General features: G+C 33.1%; 1 protein-coding gene across 1 annotated transcript in view; it reads right to left on the bottom strand.

The window, feature by feature from the left end:
- The window catches only part of LOC143189965 (C3 and PZP-like alpha-2-macroglobulin domain-containing protein 8), a 468650-nt gene extending 451201 nt beyond the window's left edge, over positions 1 to 17449 (bottom strand). The window contains exon 1 of the mRNA XM_076393989.1: positions 17265 to 17449. Within this exon, the coding sequence (XP_076250104.1) occupies positions 17265 to 17371 (107 nt within the window). The 5' untranslated portion in view covers positions 17372 to 17449. The remainder of the gene's footprint in view (positions 1 to 17264) is intronic.
- Between the last annotated feature and the right edge of the window lie 2737 nt (positions 17450 to 20186).

The raw sequence follows: 20186 nt of genomic DNA, 5'->3' as shown, positions 1-20186 counted from the left end.
TTAAAGTCATCATTGCTACAGCGCTGCAAAGAATTCTTACGCTTCTTTAATGTTTGTCAAAGCAATATTTTGTAATACATATGAATACATTTTTTACAAAAGTATATAATCCTGACAACATAAGTAGGATTGTAAATCTTTCAAAATTATTTCACGTTTTTGAATTATATATTGAATTATAACATTTTATATAAAAATATTTTTAGTTAGAGCGCATAGATTTTCATCAATATAAAATATAGTATTATATTCGGTTTTATAGTAATGATTACTTGAAATATTTATAGTATCAAACTACAATAAACATTAAAACCAGTCATTTTATATAATTAGACAACCTCTAAAAACATCGTTCTTCGTTATTTATAAACTGCCACCATATTTCAAAGAATCATAAGTATCTTAATATTTATTCCTATTCTTAATAAACATTTTAATAAATACGAATTATTTTCTATATACACGCCTCATAACTTGCATGTTTCTTTCACAGCAACTTTCACATATTACATAAAATAAAACATGATGCAAAGTAATGAAAACCAGTTTTTAAAAACTATTCGATGATGTTTTCTCACAAGTTCGTTTGTACCTTTACATATTTTCGATGGTGCATTATTAAAATTAATTAGAGTTTTACTTATGCTTAGTAAAACATATGTACATGTGAGTGCATATTAATCTTCATCTTCATTTTCAAAATCGGCCATTTGCTTCTGACAAGACTATTTTAATGTATTTGCTTTATTTTCTACATTCATAATGTTTAAAAAAGTATTGAGTGTATATATTTAATGAAATACAAAAGTCTTCAAAAAGTCTAATTGGGTTCAGGTAGTCAGTGAATTATCAGCAGCTAATACTATCAAATATAATACATTGGCTGAAAAGTCCCGGGCCTAATAAAGAAAACGCTCTGTTTATATTCAAAATGGGCCTTATTAATCAACGTAATCTTCATCACGAACCACACGATTATTCCAGAAGCGCTCTAATATTTCAAAACTACTTTTGTGGACCGATTTATCTTTTGTCTCAAAATAAGCCTATCACCAGTTGCTACCATTCAGATGATTATCGTTTTGATGCAATATGAAGAATGAAGTGATGGATCATAAGTGATGGATATAAAACCAACACGTTCTTCTGATATCCTTACGATGTTAGCTAACTCACGCAAATTCACTTTTCGATCATTCAAAATGATTTTATGGATTTCTTTGATGTTTTCTGATGGTACCACCTCATTTGGACGTCCACTACGTTTGTAGTCAGCAAATCAACGTTTTATGGTGGTTACTGATAGAGCTTAGTCCTCAAAACAGTCATTGCTTCGCTTGAACGGTATTTGTATCCCAACAAGAAGCAGTGTAAAATTAAAATACGAAATGGTTTTTGATGCATTGTTTAGAAAATAACGAAAATAGAGTGATTCTTGGAACAGTGACTAACAAACTTATGAATAGAATATCATGAAATATGATTAGCTCTCTTTTGAAGGCAAGTACTAACTAAAAAAGCGGCGAATGCAATTAAGCTAGTGCCATCTATGTGCTGGGCCAGGGACTTTTCAGCCCATTTGTTATATGGTGTATTGTATCTCTAATGGTTTGCTTAATTATAGTACTCCTGGATTCGAAATAATTTGTGGAATCTTGGCTATAGATTGATATTTTTTTGATGGCATAAATAATTTTCAATTTATTCCACTGAAAATAAAGTGTAATAAACCAAACCAAACAGATACTTTAGGAACTCATGTTAAATGGTTAATTAGACATTTAAGATAATTAAATATAACAAAGCATGTCAAATCATACATTTTGTAAAACTACTTATTAGTTATCTATTATTAAAATAATAGTACAAAGATACCGCCTGGTTTTTTTCCTACGACTGAAAATTAAAAAAATGAACTGACATCGAATATGTATGTATAATTATTATCAGCAAAGATAATTCTTTTATAGCTCAGTCAGTCTGCGCTTCTTTTGACTCTGTGTAATACCAATAACATTTCGAGTTCATTTTCTACTACGCATTATTACATCTACGCTTCCAACTTTCATGACTAGTTTGTCTACCTGGGATTCTCATTGTCAATACAAATGCAAACAAAATTAAATGGTATAAGTAATGTAAAAATATGTTTATGTTATGTTATTATTATTATAAGTCAATATTTTTGTCATTTTTGTTACTGTATTCATGCACATATCCATACCAAATTTCCAAAAATAAATTTAGGCTACTGATATTCTAAAATTATTTTCCATAACATATACTCTGCCAAAAAGTTTCTATTTTGCAAAACAAAAATATAAAAATACATATAGTTTTGCTTTATTAGTTAAAACCCATTTCACATTTTTTAAGTAATAGTAAACCTGTTAAGTTTATTTTTATAATGAAAAGTGATGTTGTACATTTTATGGGCTATATCGTACACTTTCGAAAGTTTGGAGAAATAAGAGTTGGTGGTGCCTATAGTATATAGATTATATTTTCGAATCCATTGTTGATTCAATGATGCCCCTGGTTCATTGTTCCATGTAGAAATACTCAAATGTCTCAAAAATCAACAATTCTGCTTATTCTGTTACTATTTAGTAAACAAATACCAAAAAATATACAATTTAAATTATAGCGAATAGAATATAACAACATAATGAGCTTTTTATGTTATTGAATAACGCATAATAAAAATAATTCATGCCCAGATATCTGTTTTTAAAGACGTTCGCGATTCAGAATCAATTTTCTTAGACGGCGCCCGTTAATGTTCCCATTAATATGCGACGTCGGTATCTAGGCGCGTTCGCGAATTTACATTTTTCATTGTTCTGTTTAATAACGAGACCGACGCCCCAAACAAAGCGAGAATCGCGAACCGTAATGCAAATACGACTGTTTCTGCGGGCTCTAACTTTTCTCAATTATCATTTTTGACACACACACCACTGTCACGAAAATAACGCGAGTTATTATGAAAATCAGATTATGGTGAAGCTGAAGTTCTTTCTGTTTCTTTGTTCTCTCCGTTTATATTTCTATCCACATAGACTTTCTTAAATAGAGCTTTATACCTTGATTGAACGGTTGTTTTAAGATAACCTGAAAGAATTCAGATTATTCTCGCGTCTCATAGGTGGTCACTGCAAACTGACCCATGAGTTTCTCATTTTTGACACACACACCACTGTCACGAAAATAAGGCGAGTTGTTATGAAAGTCAGATTATATTGAAGCTGAAGTTCTTTCTGTTTCTTTATTCTCTCCCTTTATATTTCTATCCGCATAGACTTTCTTAAATAGAGCGATTGAACCTTGATTGAACGGTTGTTTTAAGATATCCTAAAAGAATTCAGATTATTCTGGCGTCTCAGAAGTAGTCACTGCAAATTGACCCATGAGTTTCTCATTATGTGTAACATACTAACGGAATGTCGAAGACAAAACTCGCAAAGACGGTTGCTCAACCTGGGAAAGATGGACCAGCGTCTTAGGCTGGAGAAACTGGACAAGTTGATTAATTTTCTAACCGTAACAGGACTATTACTAGAAATATAATAGTGTGCATCTATATAATATCATGCATGTTCGTTTACATTTTTTTGTATCTTGTATCCTTATCACTGTCATGGGATATGCGACAATTGTACTATAGCAGTTATATATTCAAGCATTTGTATGCTTTTACATATTTTACTTGCAATATGTACTGTTTATTCTATACCTTTAACTATATATTTTATATTCCGACCATATATTTATATTGTTTTTATATTCTATACTAGTAATAACATTGTGTACTTTGCTGATGTATATTGTATATCTGTAAACAAACCCTAAATAGTCCAGGAGGCTGATGGATCTATAATATCTTATATATAAAATTCTCATATCACAATGTTAATCGGCTACTATCTATTTTTCAAACCGCTAAGTGATAAGGGGTGTCCACCCCGACATTTTTTTTATTTTTTGGATAATTTTTTTTAATTATGTGGTATTAAAAAATACATATAAGCCTCAATTTTCACTTTTCTATCACCAACCCCTGCTTTGTAATAGTCATTTTAATAATTTTATCATTTTTTATCCCGCTCAATAACATCAATTATTATCACTTGATAAGTTATGTGCAACTGTACGCGATTAGCCATTAAAAAATTAATGAAAAACGTTGTCGAAGCCACTTTTATGAATGGCAAGTTTCGAGGTGAAAATATATTAATACCACGAATACCTATTATATCCACAGATGTACCAATTCAATTTAAGCGTATCCAGTTACCGGCATTAGATTGGTAGTTGGAATGACTATTAATAAATCCCAAGGCCAAACAATATCTGTTTGTGGCTTAGATTTGAGCACACTATGTTTTTCACATGTACACTCGAGTGGGTAAACCATCAGTGTGTTTGTATTAGCTAAAGATGGGCTAACAAAAAAATATTCTTCACGCTGTAGCATTAAGAGAATAATATTGTGTAATGAATTAATGATATAAATAATTATTACTTAAAATAAATTATAATAAATTTAAAAAATTTTGTTTGGTGCTTTGTTATTTTTATATTCGCTCATCGTTCACAGCCCTCCATGCCTTTTTCACTTATATACCACATCCTTACACACTTCCAATCAGTTAGTTATTTTTCTTCTACACTAGAAATTCTCTATAAATTATTTACACGGCAAAATAACATTTGCCGGGTCAGCTACTATAAATAAATAAATAAAAGGACGGATAGGGTCTGACAGCACTGAGATCATTTCTCAGATTACGTCATTACTCACATCCTTTAAAAACATCTTCGTTACGATCCATAGAAATATATATTTTACAGAAACTACAATTTCAAGAGCAATTCTACCTCGTTTTCCGACCTTTACAGTACGCGCATGTCCATCGCTTTTTTCACTGTGCTTGGAGCTTCTACCATCTTCGTGCCACTAAAACTCGCTGCAAGTTAGCGAATTTCCCGCGGTAGATACTAGAACTACACCCTTGACATCATGTAGTTCAGCAAAAGATCTCGTCCCCGATTACCAAGAAAAATTGTTCTAGAATCTTTTGGATGGACTTAATCCAATGGAAACTGGTAAATAACAAATGTGTTTATTACAGCGATATTTAGTGGCATATACAAGACAACCATGGGCTATCTACGAGTATTTCTGGACACGTTATACTTTACAGAAAGCTGATCAACTGTATCACCTCCACAAGCATAATCGCCGTGTGTAGCAAGGTTCCAACTCGAGTTACCTGCAGATTTTGTATAAAATTCTCGACAACTTCAACAAAAATTGACCAATTATACATGGTTACGTTCCTTCTTGATTGAGAAATTGGTAAGCAAAACCCGTTTACTGTGTCATATGACGTATTGCTCACGAAATAAGGACCTTCGGGCTACTTACCGGAATAAAATTCCACATTATCTGTATAGAAAGAATGCAAGTTAACCAACGAAAAAACTTTCAATCTATACCGGGCGGGTTTATTTTGGTTCTCTGAATGCCAACAGCATTTCGTCAACAGTAGTATACATGCCTACACTGTAATTCTTCTGGTTCGCCGCTAGGTTATTTTCAGCCATCGGAATCAGCCGGTCCATCCTAGTTCATATATTATCCATTCCTAAACATCGCATCATAAAAAAAGATATAACTCGTGGTAATCTAAGAATAAAGTTTCCTTGTCTAGTTCAGACATTATTTACATATGCAACAAAATCTAAGTGGTTATGGCTCCCTAAACTACATTCTATTAATGTTTCTTCGAGTATATTATTCTGAATTTCATATTCACTTTCAGTTTCATCTTGTTATGAATCGGCAATGGAATCCTCCTATTCTGAGAAAAATTCTTCAACTGAACTAACTTCTTTATACATTTATTTCAACGTTTCAAGCTCTATTTCATATAGATCCATTGTTTTATCAATTTTGAGAATGTCTCAAATTAACTGCTACTAAATAATATAAGCAACATGAGTAACAATGGCGCGTTGAGTCTGCTGGACCGAACTTCTGCCTTACTCACACGACGCGGCTCTTTTTGGAAACTACCATCTGACAAAATTTGGTTGGATCTGAGGAGAGCCACACCCCCGTACACACAAAAGATATACCAAGACGATGAACCGCACAATGTCAACATGAGAGACCGCTATAGCTGATCACTAATGCGTTTGACTGGATCATTGGAGACGAAAAAAAAATTTATTACTGGAGACACCATCAAACGTTTGTGCAACATGAAAATCTTTGACTACATGTTAATGTGTAAAAATCTACCTGACACTCCATATTCCCTAGACATTTCTTTTTAAAATCATTACTTATTTTAATTAAATGGCTGAAAAACAGGTCATATCATGAAAAGTCACTATTAGTAGCTTCATTAGTAGTGAAATGCTGTCAATTCAAGATCAGCCTTCGCTCACAATCTTATATATTTTATTTTCTTAACACTAATTACGGTTTGCCATCTGCATTAACAGCTTCTTTAGGATTTTACTAGCTTGTAACATAATGCATACTGCTTATACCACTATATGTACAACAAACCACATTATGGCAATGAATATGCCCTTTAAACTAACCCATCGCTGTTTGTTCTTCCAGCGTCATTCACGATACGCTGTAGGAACCTTCTCTGTTTTTTTTTCAGGCAAGGACTGAAACTGCGATATGAAAACAATTCAAAATTGTATTTTCAGTCAAGTCGTGAGGTAACCAATATCTCCCCTATTAGATGTTTTTCATCACATAAAACACTTGGATTCATCAACTACTTAGCTGTCTAACATTTTTTTGTAAATTTTAACTTTTTTAAAATTCCATTTTGTTAATAATAACACAATTATTAGCGTCTGAATATCTCAATAATACCAAATTAAAAACTATTGCTTTATCTAAGAAAATATGAAAAGCATCGATTTTAACAGTTAGGTTAGGTTGCTTAACAATTGTTTGCGCTGATATTTGAAATTATCAACAATAATCAAAATATCAGCAAGCATCTAATAGTTATTACTCCCTTAAATAGTTATATCTCATATAGGTGACTCTAGGCTGCTTTTGCTGCTGAGTTCTATTTGTTCAAAAGAATTTTGGTAAAATAATGAAATGATGAATGAATTTTTCCTAAATATATCCAACATATCCTGATTTTTTAACTGGCTTATAGATCGATTAGTATCAATAAGTACAAGTACCAGACTATATGGTGTCATCTATCACAAAATAATGACAAATATTTTTAATATCTTTTTCATAATAAAAAGCGTATTATAAAGTTTTCAGAAATACTAACATTTGTAATATTTGAAATATCAAAAAAATAACATTAGTACTGTGTCTACCCTATATATCATTGAACACAAGAATTACCAGATGTGTCGGCAATTACCGATGTTTGTTACGATATGATGCAATCATATGGTATTATACATATAACATTTTATTCTACTGATATTTGCAATTAAAGTTTCAAAAGTTATGTTCCGTCAAAATAACAGCATTATAGATTTATAATTGTTCTCAAAATGTTTGGCTTTATGCCTAGAAACGTGCATCTACGCCATTTTTCTTTTCTTGTATCATTAAAAAAAGCCTACTGAAAGTTATTATTTGCTCATAGAGGCTTACGGTGAGCATGCTCCAACAATAGGAACATCTGAAATATGGTTTCAACTATTTAAATGTGGCGATTTCAATGTTCAAGGAAAATATTGTCTCGATAGGTCGAAAAAAAAAGAAATACGATATATATATATATATATATATATATATATAATATATATATATATATATATATATATAATATATATATATATATATATATATATATATATATATAAATATATATATATATATATATATATATATATATATATTAGCATTGAGAACAATCAACTTAAAACAGTTGAAACAGTCAATAGTTAAAATAGTCGATAGTCAAAAACTAACGGCTGAAATTAGTAATTACTATATTCCAGAGCCAGAACGTTAAAAACCAGTCGAATGAAACTAGTGGAACCAAAAAGTGTAAATAAAACTACACGACTGAAATAGTCGATAGTAAATGGTAACAAAATCAGTCGGGCGGAAAATAGCGACTGAAATAGTCGATAGTAAAAAGTAGTCAATTACTAAACAGTCGATAGTCGATTTCAGTATTTTCGAGCTAACCCATTTCATCGAGCCATTTTTTAACTTATATATTCATTGTAACGTAATCATTTATGAATAACCTGTTTTCTTTAGGTGAAAAACATCGGAAAGGAAATACCGAGAAACTTGGTAAATGGAAAATGATAAATGGGATAATAATGTCTAATATCAAATATCAACAGTTGATCCAATCCAGGGACTTCAAGATATAATTAATGAAAATAATGGACTTTTTAATATCTCAACCTATTAAAAAACATAAAAAGAGTGAATCTTGATAAATCTGCAAAGATATATATAGGACCGAGGGAATCACAAAACCCAAATTTATGAGTAATAGTGTTTATCTCGTACCCTTAAAAACCCCTCGGAATAAGTTAATTTAAGGGCTATTTGCTTCCGAGTAACAAGAAGAAGGGAACAATCGTCTAGAAAAATTGTTGCGGTCGGCGCAAGAAACCCCGCTGATAAATTTGCCTCCAATTTATCGGGAACGACCTTGACGTTGCGAAAAAAAAATATCCAGATAGGGAGAGTAAGTGGAAGGGAGCGAGAGAGTGAGAGAAGAAGAAGTTAAGATAAGGCCGGAAGAGTGAGCCGAAAGAGGTCCCCGGAGCCGTCGGGGCCCCAGTTCCCAAAACATTACACGTTAATATCCAATTAATATACAAAAGACGAAAGCTTACGCTACCCGGATATCAAATTAAGGCATTTGCATTATGGCGCCGCCAATTTAACGGGCGCGAGGGAGACGAACGATAAAGAAAAAAGCTTGTCGGCGTTAATTTTAAGGCGGCCCATCTTAATTCGCATTAATCTTCACCGTTTCATATTAAATTAATACGATTCGCCCTCGCCACCTTTCGCCCGAAGAAAAAATTATTTCCGGCGAGTTTGTAGGAAAATATTTACATTTTTTGAGGTTAATCTTGACGGGAGACTTATTAGTCATGCTGTGTTAGTGTTCCGGCAAAAAAGCTGTATCTATACCGTATTTTAAGCACTTGGCAGCAATGTAAGGACGTTGTTATGGCGATCCAGGGATTTTTCAGATTTTATTTGTATAGCATCAATTCGTTCTTATATAATTTATTAAATATGAAAGGGTTTAAAACAGCAAAACTTATATTTACTTCAAAATACTAAGTTATTTAAGAAAACGACGACTTGTTGAATGGAGGGTACAAGTCCTTAAAAAGCACAACATTGAACATAACAATATTATATAATACCCACAAAAAGATTAAATACAATCCTGCCAATCCCAAAAACTAAGGTAGAGCTGGAAGGTCAAAAACTATACAAATTTCTCTCTCCTGCGGCTAGGAAAATGTCTGCACGGGACAACAGAAGAATAGGCATACGAAGGGAGAAACATCAGAGGAAAACCACATTTTTCCATTTTAATTTATATATATATATATATATATATATATATATATATATATATATATATATTAAAGTCTCCTTTTACCAACTATGGGGTTTATCTGGAGTGGACCTACAGTTTAACGTGAGCTCCGAACCAGGGTCCTCAGCATTAAAGTCTACAGACTGGCGAGTGACCGACTTTAGAAATCATCCCAGAAGACATCCGGTCTTAACCCATCCTGGTTACTGGCGTGACTGGGATCATTTTCCTTGTCGGATTTTACACTCTTGCCTAGAACATTCACAAATTTTAAACAATCACAAGCATAAATTTACGACCATGCCCCAGCAGAATTCGAACCCACGACTATCGCAACAGTAGGAGGATCGTCCCATCGACTTTACCTCTGCGCCACCAAGCCGGCTCCGTTTTAATTGAAACTTCAGAGATTATTTACTGTCAATGGCTATCAGACACACAGTGAGCTTGCTCAACATCTCTGGTCCTTTAGTTTTTGTATTAATCTTTTAGAACTTCAATAATCTGCCCCTGGGCAATAAATATTGTGATATGATTTCCGTTATATAATATAACTATCCTGATATGTAGATCGCTCCAATAAGTGATCTGCTGTACACCTTATTATCTAAATATTATTCTAGATACTATTCTAACTTATTTTAAAGTATATCCTAACTTATTCTAAAGACTATTCTTGCTTATTCCAGAGGTTACAAAGTCTCACTCTATTTGTCTATTGATCAGTTCGTATGGTAGTTTGCGTTTGAGGCTATTTGAGGCTGTTTGGCGAGTGCATTGGTATCCACCAAAAGTTTTTCAAAGTACTTCGCACTAACACTTCAAATCACACCTGTTATGGGTTATAAGGGGATATCGCGCTGAATCAGTTTGTTGGAGACGTAATATGGCGCATCGACGATGAATCGCAACACCTTCTGGAACCTCTGGGGGGTGGCTATGTTAAATTTGCTAGTTGTTATCCACATTTCAATACTATAGGTCCAAATGGGCCTTAGAATTGGTATACAGCATATACAGCAAAACCTTGTTTTCTAATGATAATTTAGATTAACGCCATATCAGCCAATCCATTTGGTTTAGTTTAAGCCAAAGCTGTTTGTTTTTTGTCACTATGTATTTTTTCTATGCCAAACGTCGATCAAAATTGATTCTCAGATATTTAACGTTATCTGCTTGCAAACGTTCATGATTCCTCAATATTATTGAGAGACAAGTTCTTCTACAAAAGGTGAATGTAACATCGGTGTATTTTGTGTCCTTTCCTTTGATACGCCATGTTTGCAACCACAATTCGACATTGTTACGAAGTTGTTTCTTGTGACTGATATTGGATCCTCGTGTGATGTTCATGATTCTATTATAAAACCGCTGTACCGTTAGGATCTGTTTCAATAACTGCCCACTGCCCTGCGGACCACCCGAATACATTGGGTATAGATCAGTGTATTCGTCACCCTGTTTGACAATAAAATGTCTGTCTGTGAGGTATGATATAAGCAGTTGAAAGTGTACGGGGCAAAAGCTTTTTCAATTTGACATGCAGTGGCCTGAAAAATATCGAGAAATGCGGCGGTGCAATATGTTTTATCGTTTAAGTTTTTGTTAATTTGGTTGACTAATCTATGTATTTGTTTCTATGACTAATACTTCTCTTCTCTACGACTATTTTCGGTCTCTTATTGTATAATTTTTCAAAAATTTTGAGATCAGAGATAACAGGCTTGTAGGATGATAACAGGATACGTCTTCTGATTTTTTCCCTGGTTTAAGAATCATAATCATTTGAAGCAATTTCCAAGTGCTATGGATGTAACTAAGTCTTAGCATGGCATTACATATGAATGTTATTAATTTGATGAACTTTCCTTCCGCTTTATCTTTATCATTCCTATTCCTGATTGTTGTTAATTTTAATGGGTGGATTATGTTGCTGAGGTTTTTTAATCTTTTTTGTTACTTTCCAGAGAGAATATTCCGTTGCATCAGTTGGCGTTAATTGTTCTAAATTGTTTTGAATTCCTTGATTTCATTCGTTATTTATTGGTTCTTTAAACTTTCTTGAGGCCTTTTGTTCTTTAATAGATGACAATTATGTTGCGCAGAAAATTCAAAAACATACTGATCTATCAAACATTACTCGTACCATCGAAAGCACTTTTGACACTACTTAATGACTTATGACGACTTATGACGACTTATGACTCTGACACTACTTAATGGTAAGTAGTGTCAGTGTAACTTTTGTTTCATTTTTACTACTAATATTATCTCTGAATAATAGGTCTATTTCTTGCTTCAGATTTTTATTGAATATTCAACGCATTTCTGCCAATACTCTACTGTTTTAATTAACTTTATTAGAAATAAATGTAAATCCAGAACTCATTTTATACAAATAAATACCAGATCCCATATTTTCGTTTCAGTTTTAGATAGTACTCGTAAATATAAATTGATTTATTAAAATTCCTTCCTCCAGTTTCTCTATTCTACTTATCACTCTCCTTTTCCACACGCCCATCTTCAATGCTTTTCTCATCTTTCCAATTTGTGATGCTTTCTTTCCTTCCCCCCTTCCTTTCGCAATTTTGTTCCTTTCCTCTCTCCCTCTATTTCCTTACATAATGTAATGTTTACGGATTTCATAACAATATCAGAATCGTTTGAATATCGTGGTGGCATTGCCTGCGAAGTAAAAAAAGAGACCTATATGTAATTTCACCCTTCTGTTTTGGCTTCTGCGTGAGCTACTATTTGTTCAGCTTTGCTGTATCTTTAAAATCTTTAATTTATGTCAATGGTGTTTTACGTCGATGTAGATTCAACTTGACCAATGTATACTGCTCCGCAGTATTATTTGCACTATAGAAAAGAAATTTTGGTTCACCCTATATAAGAGAATTAACAATATGATAAGAAAATAGGCGCTTAATAATCATCTAACAAAAAATAGTTTACTTTTCATTCCAGAACCTCTAATCACTTAATTTCTTGCCCGATATAATTAGTTAACACAGCCTCCGCTAATAAAATCATTAATTTGACAACGTTTCAGCAAGAACTCTAATCAGGCTCGTGAAACGTTTGTTTCCACATTATATACTGCGCACAAATACCCATCAAAATACCATCCCGTCTGTTGATGGAGACATAACGCCGCGGTCCTCTAGCCGGTCACAAACCCTAATTATTAACCGCTTATGACCCGACCATTAATATCATTCCCGTCGACAACACTGACGACTAAATAAAAAAACTTAATTTTCATACATAATGCGGCATATTTTTAAAAGGGTCGATGATAAATGATTCGTTTTTTTTTGCGTATAAAATGATTTGTTTTATGTTACACCGTTTAGTAACGTATAAGCTTTCTTAGTATGTGGATATTAGACTTTTTTCCACAAAATTGGATCATAAAATATGGAAAATGGTAGGAATAGGACTTACACCATCCGCAATTTCATTAACTACATTATAATCAAAATGAAGGGTAATACTCCAGCGCAATAGTACACAAATATAATCTTGAATATGTCGTTTGGCACTACGCTGATGAAAAAATGATTAGGATAAGTATATAAAACACGACAAGAGACTTAGTCGAAGAACATAGCATCTTAATGAATCTATACGTCGTATAATTTGTTGAACTACAATGCCACAGATTGTGCCTTTATCGTGTGGACGGTCGGAAGGACTCAGGTTGTACTTATCGTACTGCTAATTGCATAGTACATCGACTGTCTTGAAAAACAACTCGACAGCGTTGTACCATATGTTGGACGATAAGCAAACATAACAGGTCAATTGAGAAGTCTCCGGCCTACTATAGTAAAACATATTTTTTGGCAAAATTAGTTTTTTTATTCTATATAATTCCCTTCAAGGGTAATACACTGATTATATCAACCCTCCAACTTTTCGATACCATTTTTGTAATACGATTTTTCCTTTGCTTTAAAATAGGATTCAGCTTCGGCGACCACTTCTTCATTCGACTTCATTTCTTCACTGCGTACATTCTTTTGAGATCTAAGAACAGGAAATAATCGCTAGAGGCCAGATCTGGATAATACGCTAGATGAGGAAGAAATCCGAAGCCCAATTAATGGATTTTCGCCATCGTTTTCACTGACTTATGACAGGGTGTAGTCATAAGTTGTCTTGGTGAAGCAGCATTTGTTTTTTTCAAATGCGATTGTATTTCGGTCATTTCGCCCTTCAAGCGGCCCAATAACTCTACCTAATAGTCGCTGTTGATGGTCCTTCCTTTTACAAAGTAGCCAATGAAAATTATTCCATACGCATCGACAAAATACGGACGCTATAAACTTGCCAGCCGACTTTTGCGTTTTTCCACGTTTTGAAACGGGTTCATCGTATGCAGTCCACTCGGATGACTGTCGATTGGACTTCGGAGTGAAATGATGGAGCCATGTTACATCCACTGTCACATATCAATGCAAAAACTCGGGTTTATTACGCTTGATCATCTTCAAACACTGCTCCAAATCATCAACTCGTCATTGTTTTTGGTCAAAAGTGAGCTCGCGCGGCACCCACTTTACACCGAGCTTTCTCATACCCAAATATTCATAAATGATATGATGTACATGGTCAGTTGATATCTTTAGAGTGTCTGCTATTTCATTCAATTTCAATTTACGGTCATTTAAAATCATTTTGTGAATTTTTTTAATGTTTTCACCGGTACCAACATCTTTTGGGCATCCACTGCGTTCACGACGTCTAAACTTAGCATACCAATCCTTCATGGTGGGTTTTCCTCTTGAAGTATCCGGAAATTTGGCATCAAGCCAAGATTTTGCTTCAACTGTATATCCATTTTTTTCACAATAACAAAAGTTTCTTCAATCAAAATACTATAATTCACAAACTATTGATCCGACAGCAGTCAAATTAATACATGCATCTTTTGAGGGTTAGGGCTATCTAAAAAACATATGGATTTAATTCTAGTAACTCCATCTATGTGTCAAGTCGGGGACTTTTCAATTGACCTGTTATTAATACTCCTTTAACTAGTTTTGCTGTAGGAAACGGCACTTTTTCATGCTGCAAAATCACCTTACCACGTTTTTCGATCAATACACAATTCATATATTGATCATTTGTTGACAACAGTTAGAAAATAATTTCATAGAATTTTAATTGTTTATTTGTTATTGAGACAAATAAGGACCCACGTGGGGCATAAGACAAAGCAATAGATAAATAAAAGCCGTAGAACCAACCAAGACAAACGAAAAATCAATTATCAGTAAAGCGATTGAAGATTGAAATAAATAAGCAAAGAACGGCAAAGAACAGCCGAATATGACTCAATATTTCTTAACCTTGAAAATTTTTTGAAAGACAGAATTCGCCCAAAGAGCCTTTCCCTGAATAAGATCATCTTTCACTAGGAGATCGCTATCTAGATGACAATGGGAAAACGGTGGGATGTTGATGATGATTGATGGTTTCATTCGCGTTGGATTATTGTAACGGATCCACTTTTCATTTCTAGTGAACAGGCAATGCCAGAACATATCCAGTTATGTTGTTGAACTAGAATTTCACACATGACTAAACGTATTGTGCCTTCAATATATACGGCATAAAATAAGTAAGTTCCTGTATCATTTCGGTGTTCTTCATGCAATTGCAAGCTGTTTCTTGTTTTACTCGCCATAATTTCTGCATATTCTTCTTACGTTTTACATGGACTATCATGGAGTAACGCCTTCAAATCCTTGTCTTCGTTTTTTTTTTGGCCTTTGGCGTTCAAACCACTAATTTTAAAACGTCAAAACCAGTAAGCACGTGCTAAAATCGCCATAAGCTTCTCAGAATATTCGATAATTCAATTTCAGAAACCTTTTTGTTCAAATTGAAGAAAAAGAGTAACACTTCTCGCAAGTACTCGGTACAAATTTAGACATTGGCAAAGCGCTGAATTTTTTTGTTCATAATTCGACGAAATGATACCAACTAAAAATCGAAGCCTCTGAGAGCTTCAACATGAATCACTAAATAGTGTAATCCTTTAAAATTTATTTATAAAACTGACAAAAACTGAAAACTGGTATGTTTATATTGTAGTTATATTACGGCTTTCAATCCGCGTTTGGTTCTTACAATGACGTTCAATTCCTTGTCGTCGATACTCCAGAGTCTAATTTGACATCTTCAAATCTTGCTTCCTTCTTTTTTACTTCGAGTACACGTTGTACACGTTGACAGGATACATTTAATTATATTAATTTTTTTTAAGTTTAAACGACTTCAAAAAGTAAATAAGGAACTCACTAAAAAGTAAAAAGCAATCAAAACAATGTTATTTTATCTACTATCAACTGATCAGTCGATACTATTAACAAAGTAGTTTGTTTTATTGGTAATTTAATTATGTGCATATTGCATAAAATTATATTATTATTTTTGTATCATTTGGGCTCGGTACCAACTTCAAAATTATCAGTTGGTAGTAGTTCAAAAAATATTGTAAATAAATAAATAGGCTTAGGTAGGTAATAAGCTAAATTGTTTTTATATACTAGAATATAAAATGCGTGTAGTGTATACGTTAAATGAGGTTTTTATACATAAGTTTGATTATTTTTACATTTTAGTGAGTTCCCTATTTATTTTTTGAAGTCGGTTCAATTTATTTTAATATTTTTTTCTTTAGATATTAGAAATTATTGAAAATAAAAAATGCTTCAGAACTCGGGTTCTGCTACCACGTCTAGGTGATTTAACAACTGCTCTAACAAAACTAGAACAATAAAAGTCATCGCCCCCGTTGGTGATCGAACCCATGACCTCCGGGTATGGGCTGAATACACTAACTAATACACCATAGATGCAGTTGCCTGCTATATTTCTACGGATTCTTACATGATATGGCTAATCGTTAATAATTAAAACTGAACGGCTTTTGCGCTGAATGACTTTGGTAAATAAATCTTTACAAAAACTCCTCAAAAATCCCCGAAGTTTATAGAAGTTCGGTCTCTCTTTCATCATCAGCTTACCTTAATAACTTCATCTAGTTATCTGTACATCCCTATAATACTTAAAATCTTAAAACTAAAATATCTTCTAACTCCTAATCGTTGAGAAGTTGTGTGTTCCATCACATCAGTTCAGCGATACCATAATACACAAATATCTGATTATTTTAATATTGTCTCCCTCGATTTCCCCGGATTCCGCCATCAGATGCTGACTTAGTTCCAATAAGACCTCCAAAGTGCGCTATTTCGAATAAAAGAATTTTGAAAATCTGTACACAATTTACGGAGAAATCGGTAAACACACATAAAAAAATATGCAGTCGAACATAGAATCTTCTCCCTTTTAGAAGTCGGTTAAAAACTGATAAGGTTTAAAAAAAATGTACCCTATAAGAAGTTAAAAAAGCTGAGTATCGTACAGTGCCCTAAATTAATTCTAAGATTCAATTAGCTTTGACTATTACTGTTTATATTTTTTATAAATCCAATTGAATCATCATCGTGTCTAAAACCAATTTACTACGAGGAATCTCGCAATAAGGACAAGTAATTGCTTCGCTCATCGATGCGGGAACACCCGCCAACTATTCCTGCATCGATTCGAGACAGATCGCTTACTGCTATATGTACTCACGTGATGCATTCGTCAGCGACCGCAGGCCCGACCGAGGAGCCGGCCAGCAGACCGACCAACAATACGACGAACTTCTGCATAGCGGTAACGGGCGATTCACTGGGCATTCATGGCACGTGGCTGGAACTAAAAGAAATTGGGTTAATAAAGAATTTCGTGTGCGGCGGAATACGGCTACGATCTGCGGTTCGCTCGGGAAGCGTGAACGAAATGTTGAACGGCCGTCCGGAGCGCTGCTGAAATAATTATGAAGTTGGAGAAGGGCCAGGATGCAATTCTAGTTTTTCGCGACGTGTGTTTTTGAGTCTTTTATTGGTTTATTCTTTGATTCACGGTTAATATATTCTTTATTGCGAGGAGATAACAAATAAGAGTCGAACGTTTGAGTCGAATGAATTTCGACAGTTGCTGCTACAAAAAAAGATAAAAAAGTTACCGGAAATTAAACATTTATACCAATGAATAATCTAACGACCAAAACCAAATGAATATACCAAGCGTGTCGGATTTTTCGCTAAAAAAAACACACTATTTACAATGAAGTATTACATTTATGTATTTCAAAGTATTGGCCATTTGATTCCATACATTCTGCTCACCTCTCAGGCAATGTATGAATGCTACTCTAAAAGAGCAGCATTTTTAAAGCTAAGTCATAGCTCAATAACAATTTTTAACAACTTTGAAAGGCCCCATCGATGCTTACCGTAACCGACAGTAGTCGAATGGAACTAGGTCTGGAGAATACGTCCTGTGCGACAAAACTTCCCACAAAAGGGATAACAGGTATTAGTTTTTTATAACAGCATAATTACTTTTTTTCATTCAAAATAATTCCCTTCAAGTGTGATACACTGATTATAGCGACCCTCCAACTTTTCGATATTATTTTTGTAGTACGATTTGTACTTTGCTTCAAAATAGGCCTCAGTTTCGGCGATCACCTCTTCATTCGACGAAAATTTCTTCCCAACGAGCATTCTTTTGAAATCCGATGACCGGAAATATTCTCTAGGAGCCAGATCTGGAGAATACGGTGTGTGAAGAAATAATTCGAAGCCCAATTCATGGATTTTTGACGCGGTGCATTGTCCTGGTGAAGCAGAACTTTCTTTCTCTTCAAATGCGGCCGTTTTTGACGATTTCGTCCTTCAAACGGTCCAATAACGCTACGTAATAGTCGCTGTTAATGGTCCTTCCTTTTTCAAGATAATCAGTGTTATTAATATTCCTTCAACTAGTTTTGCTAACAGAAACGGCACTTTTTCATGCTGGAAAATCATCTTATCCAGTCTTTGATCATATTGCAAACGGTTTTTCGGTCAATAGACAATTCATATTGACCATTTGTTGTAAGTTAGAAGTTTTAAGTTAGAAAACAGTTTCATAGAATTTTTATTTTCATTTGTTGATGAAAAGTTGAAAAAGTTGAAGTTGAAAGCAATAGATAAATAAAAGCCATAGAACCAACCAAGATAATAAAAGATGATAAGTCAGAAGGAAATGAAAGATAAAATAGGAAAGCTCATGAATATATACTTTGCTATTATTAATTATCATATTAATTCATTAACACAAGGAGGTATCAAGCAAAACTTAAATGAAAGCGTACAAACCAATTTGCAGGAATTTGCATATATATATATATATATATGGTAAAATAATAATTACAGGGACATTTTGGGTTCATCTGAAAGCCCAAGACATTTGATGTGGTGAAATTTTTACATCGTCTTTAAATATACACAAAATTTACAAGAACTGGCAACATGGTAAAATGAAATGGCAGAGAGATAACTACCCTCTTATATATTTTTATCTGCCATGGTCCTTCCTATCTACTTCATAATTTTTATATATAAGGAATTATAAGGTATTGTTTTTGAACTAAAAACCTATTGCATACAAACTAATTGGCATCACATACATGTGCAATTTGTCAACTAAAATAAAAAAAACTAAAAACTACTTTTCAATTCGACCGCCAAATTTATTGGCCAAAAGCCACTTCATAAATTAAAGCTTTAAACTGTTTTCTGCGTCCTTATTTTGGACCGGCCTCAATAAATGCGCAAATATCATATAACCGCAACCACATTTCCAAATCGTTCGTATGCCCTCGTAAAATACATATTTTTATTGCAGACATGGAAATAAACCGAAGCAATTTCCAAACAGTTTACCATTTTTCATGTCCTGAATTTAAATTATGCCGGAATAAACTTTACCTGTAATAAATACAGTGATGCAATATGTACGGATATACGTACGGTATATGAATCAAAGATCAATAAACAGTGATGTATGCTTGGGTATATATATATATATATATATATATATATATATATATATATATATATATATATATACATATATATATATATATATATACATATATATATATATATATATATATATATATATATATATATACATATATATATATATATATATATATATATATATATATATATATATATAAGGATATTTTTCTAAAAACTTTTCGATCGATTTAAATTTAAGAAATTATATTTTGGACTATTATAAAAACACTGAAATTACCTAATCAAGAGAAATAATAATTTATGTATAGTTTCTCACTAGGATTGTCCTATATATTTTGGGACTGGTCTAAATTGTGATAGAGAGATAATTGACATTTCTATTCGTAAATTGATAATACATTTCACGGTTTAAGGCTTCAGCCTATATTTTTACAGGCTAGAATAGCGGCTACATAACTGTATTTGAAGAATTACTTTGTTTTGTCCTTTTCCGACTGGTTACTACAATGAAATTACATCTTATATATTTCTTTTATGTTCTTTTATACATATTAAACATTTTTCTAGAAAACTTTCTTTCGAGTTAAATATGAGAAAATAAATTTCGGACTATTATAAAAACACTGACATTATCTGA

The sequence above is a fragment of the Rhynchophorus ferrugineus genome, unplaced genomic scaffold (assembly GCF_030347505.1).
Source record: "Rhynchophorus ferrugineus isolate W39M unplaced genomic scaffold, kcgeb_rfMv2 rfM2, whole genome shotgun sequence".
Taxonomy (NCBI): domain Eukaryota; kingdom Metazoa; phylum Arthropoda; class Insecta; order Coleoptera; family Curculionidae; genus Rhynchophorus; species Rhynchophorus ferrugineus.
This window is presented reverse-complemented; position numbering and strand designations above follow the sequence as displayed.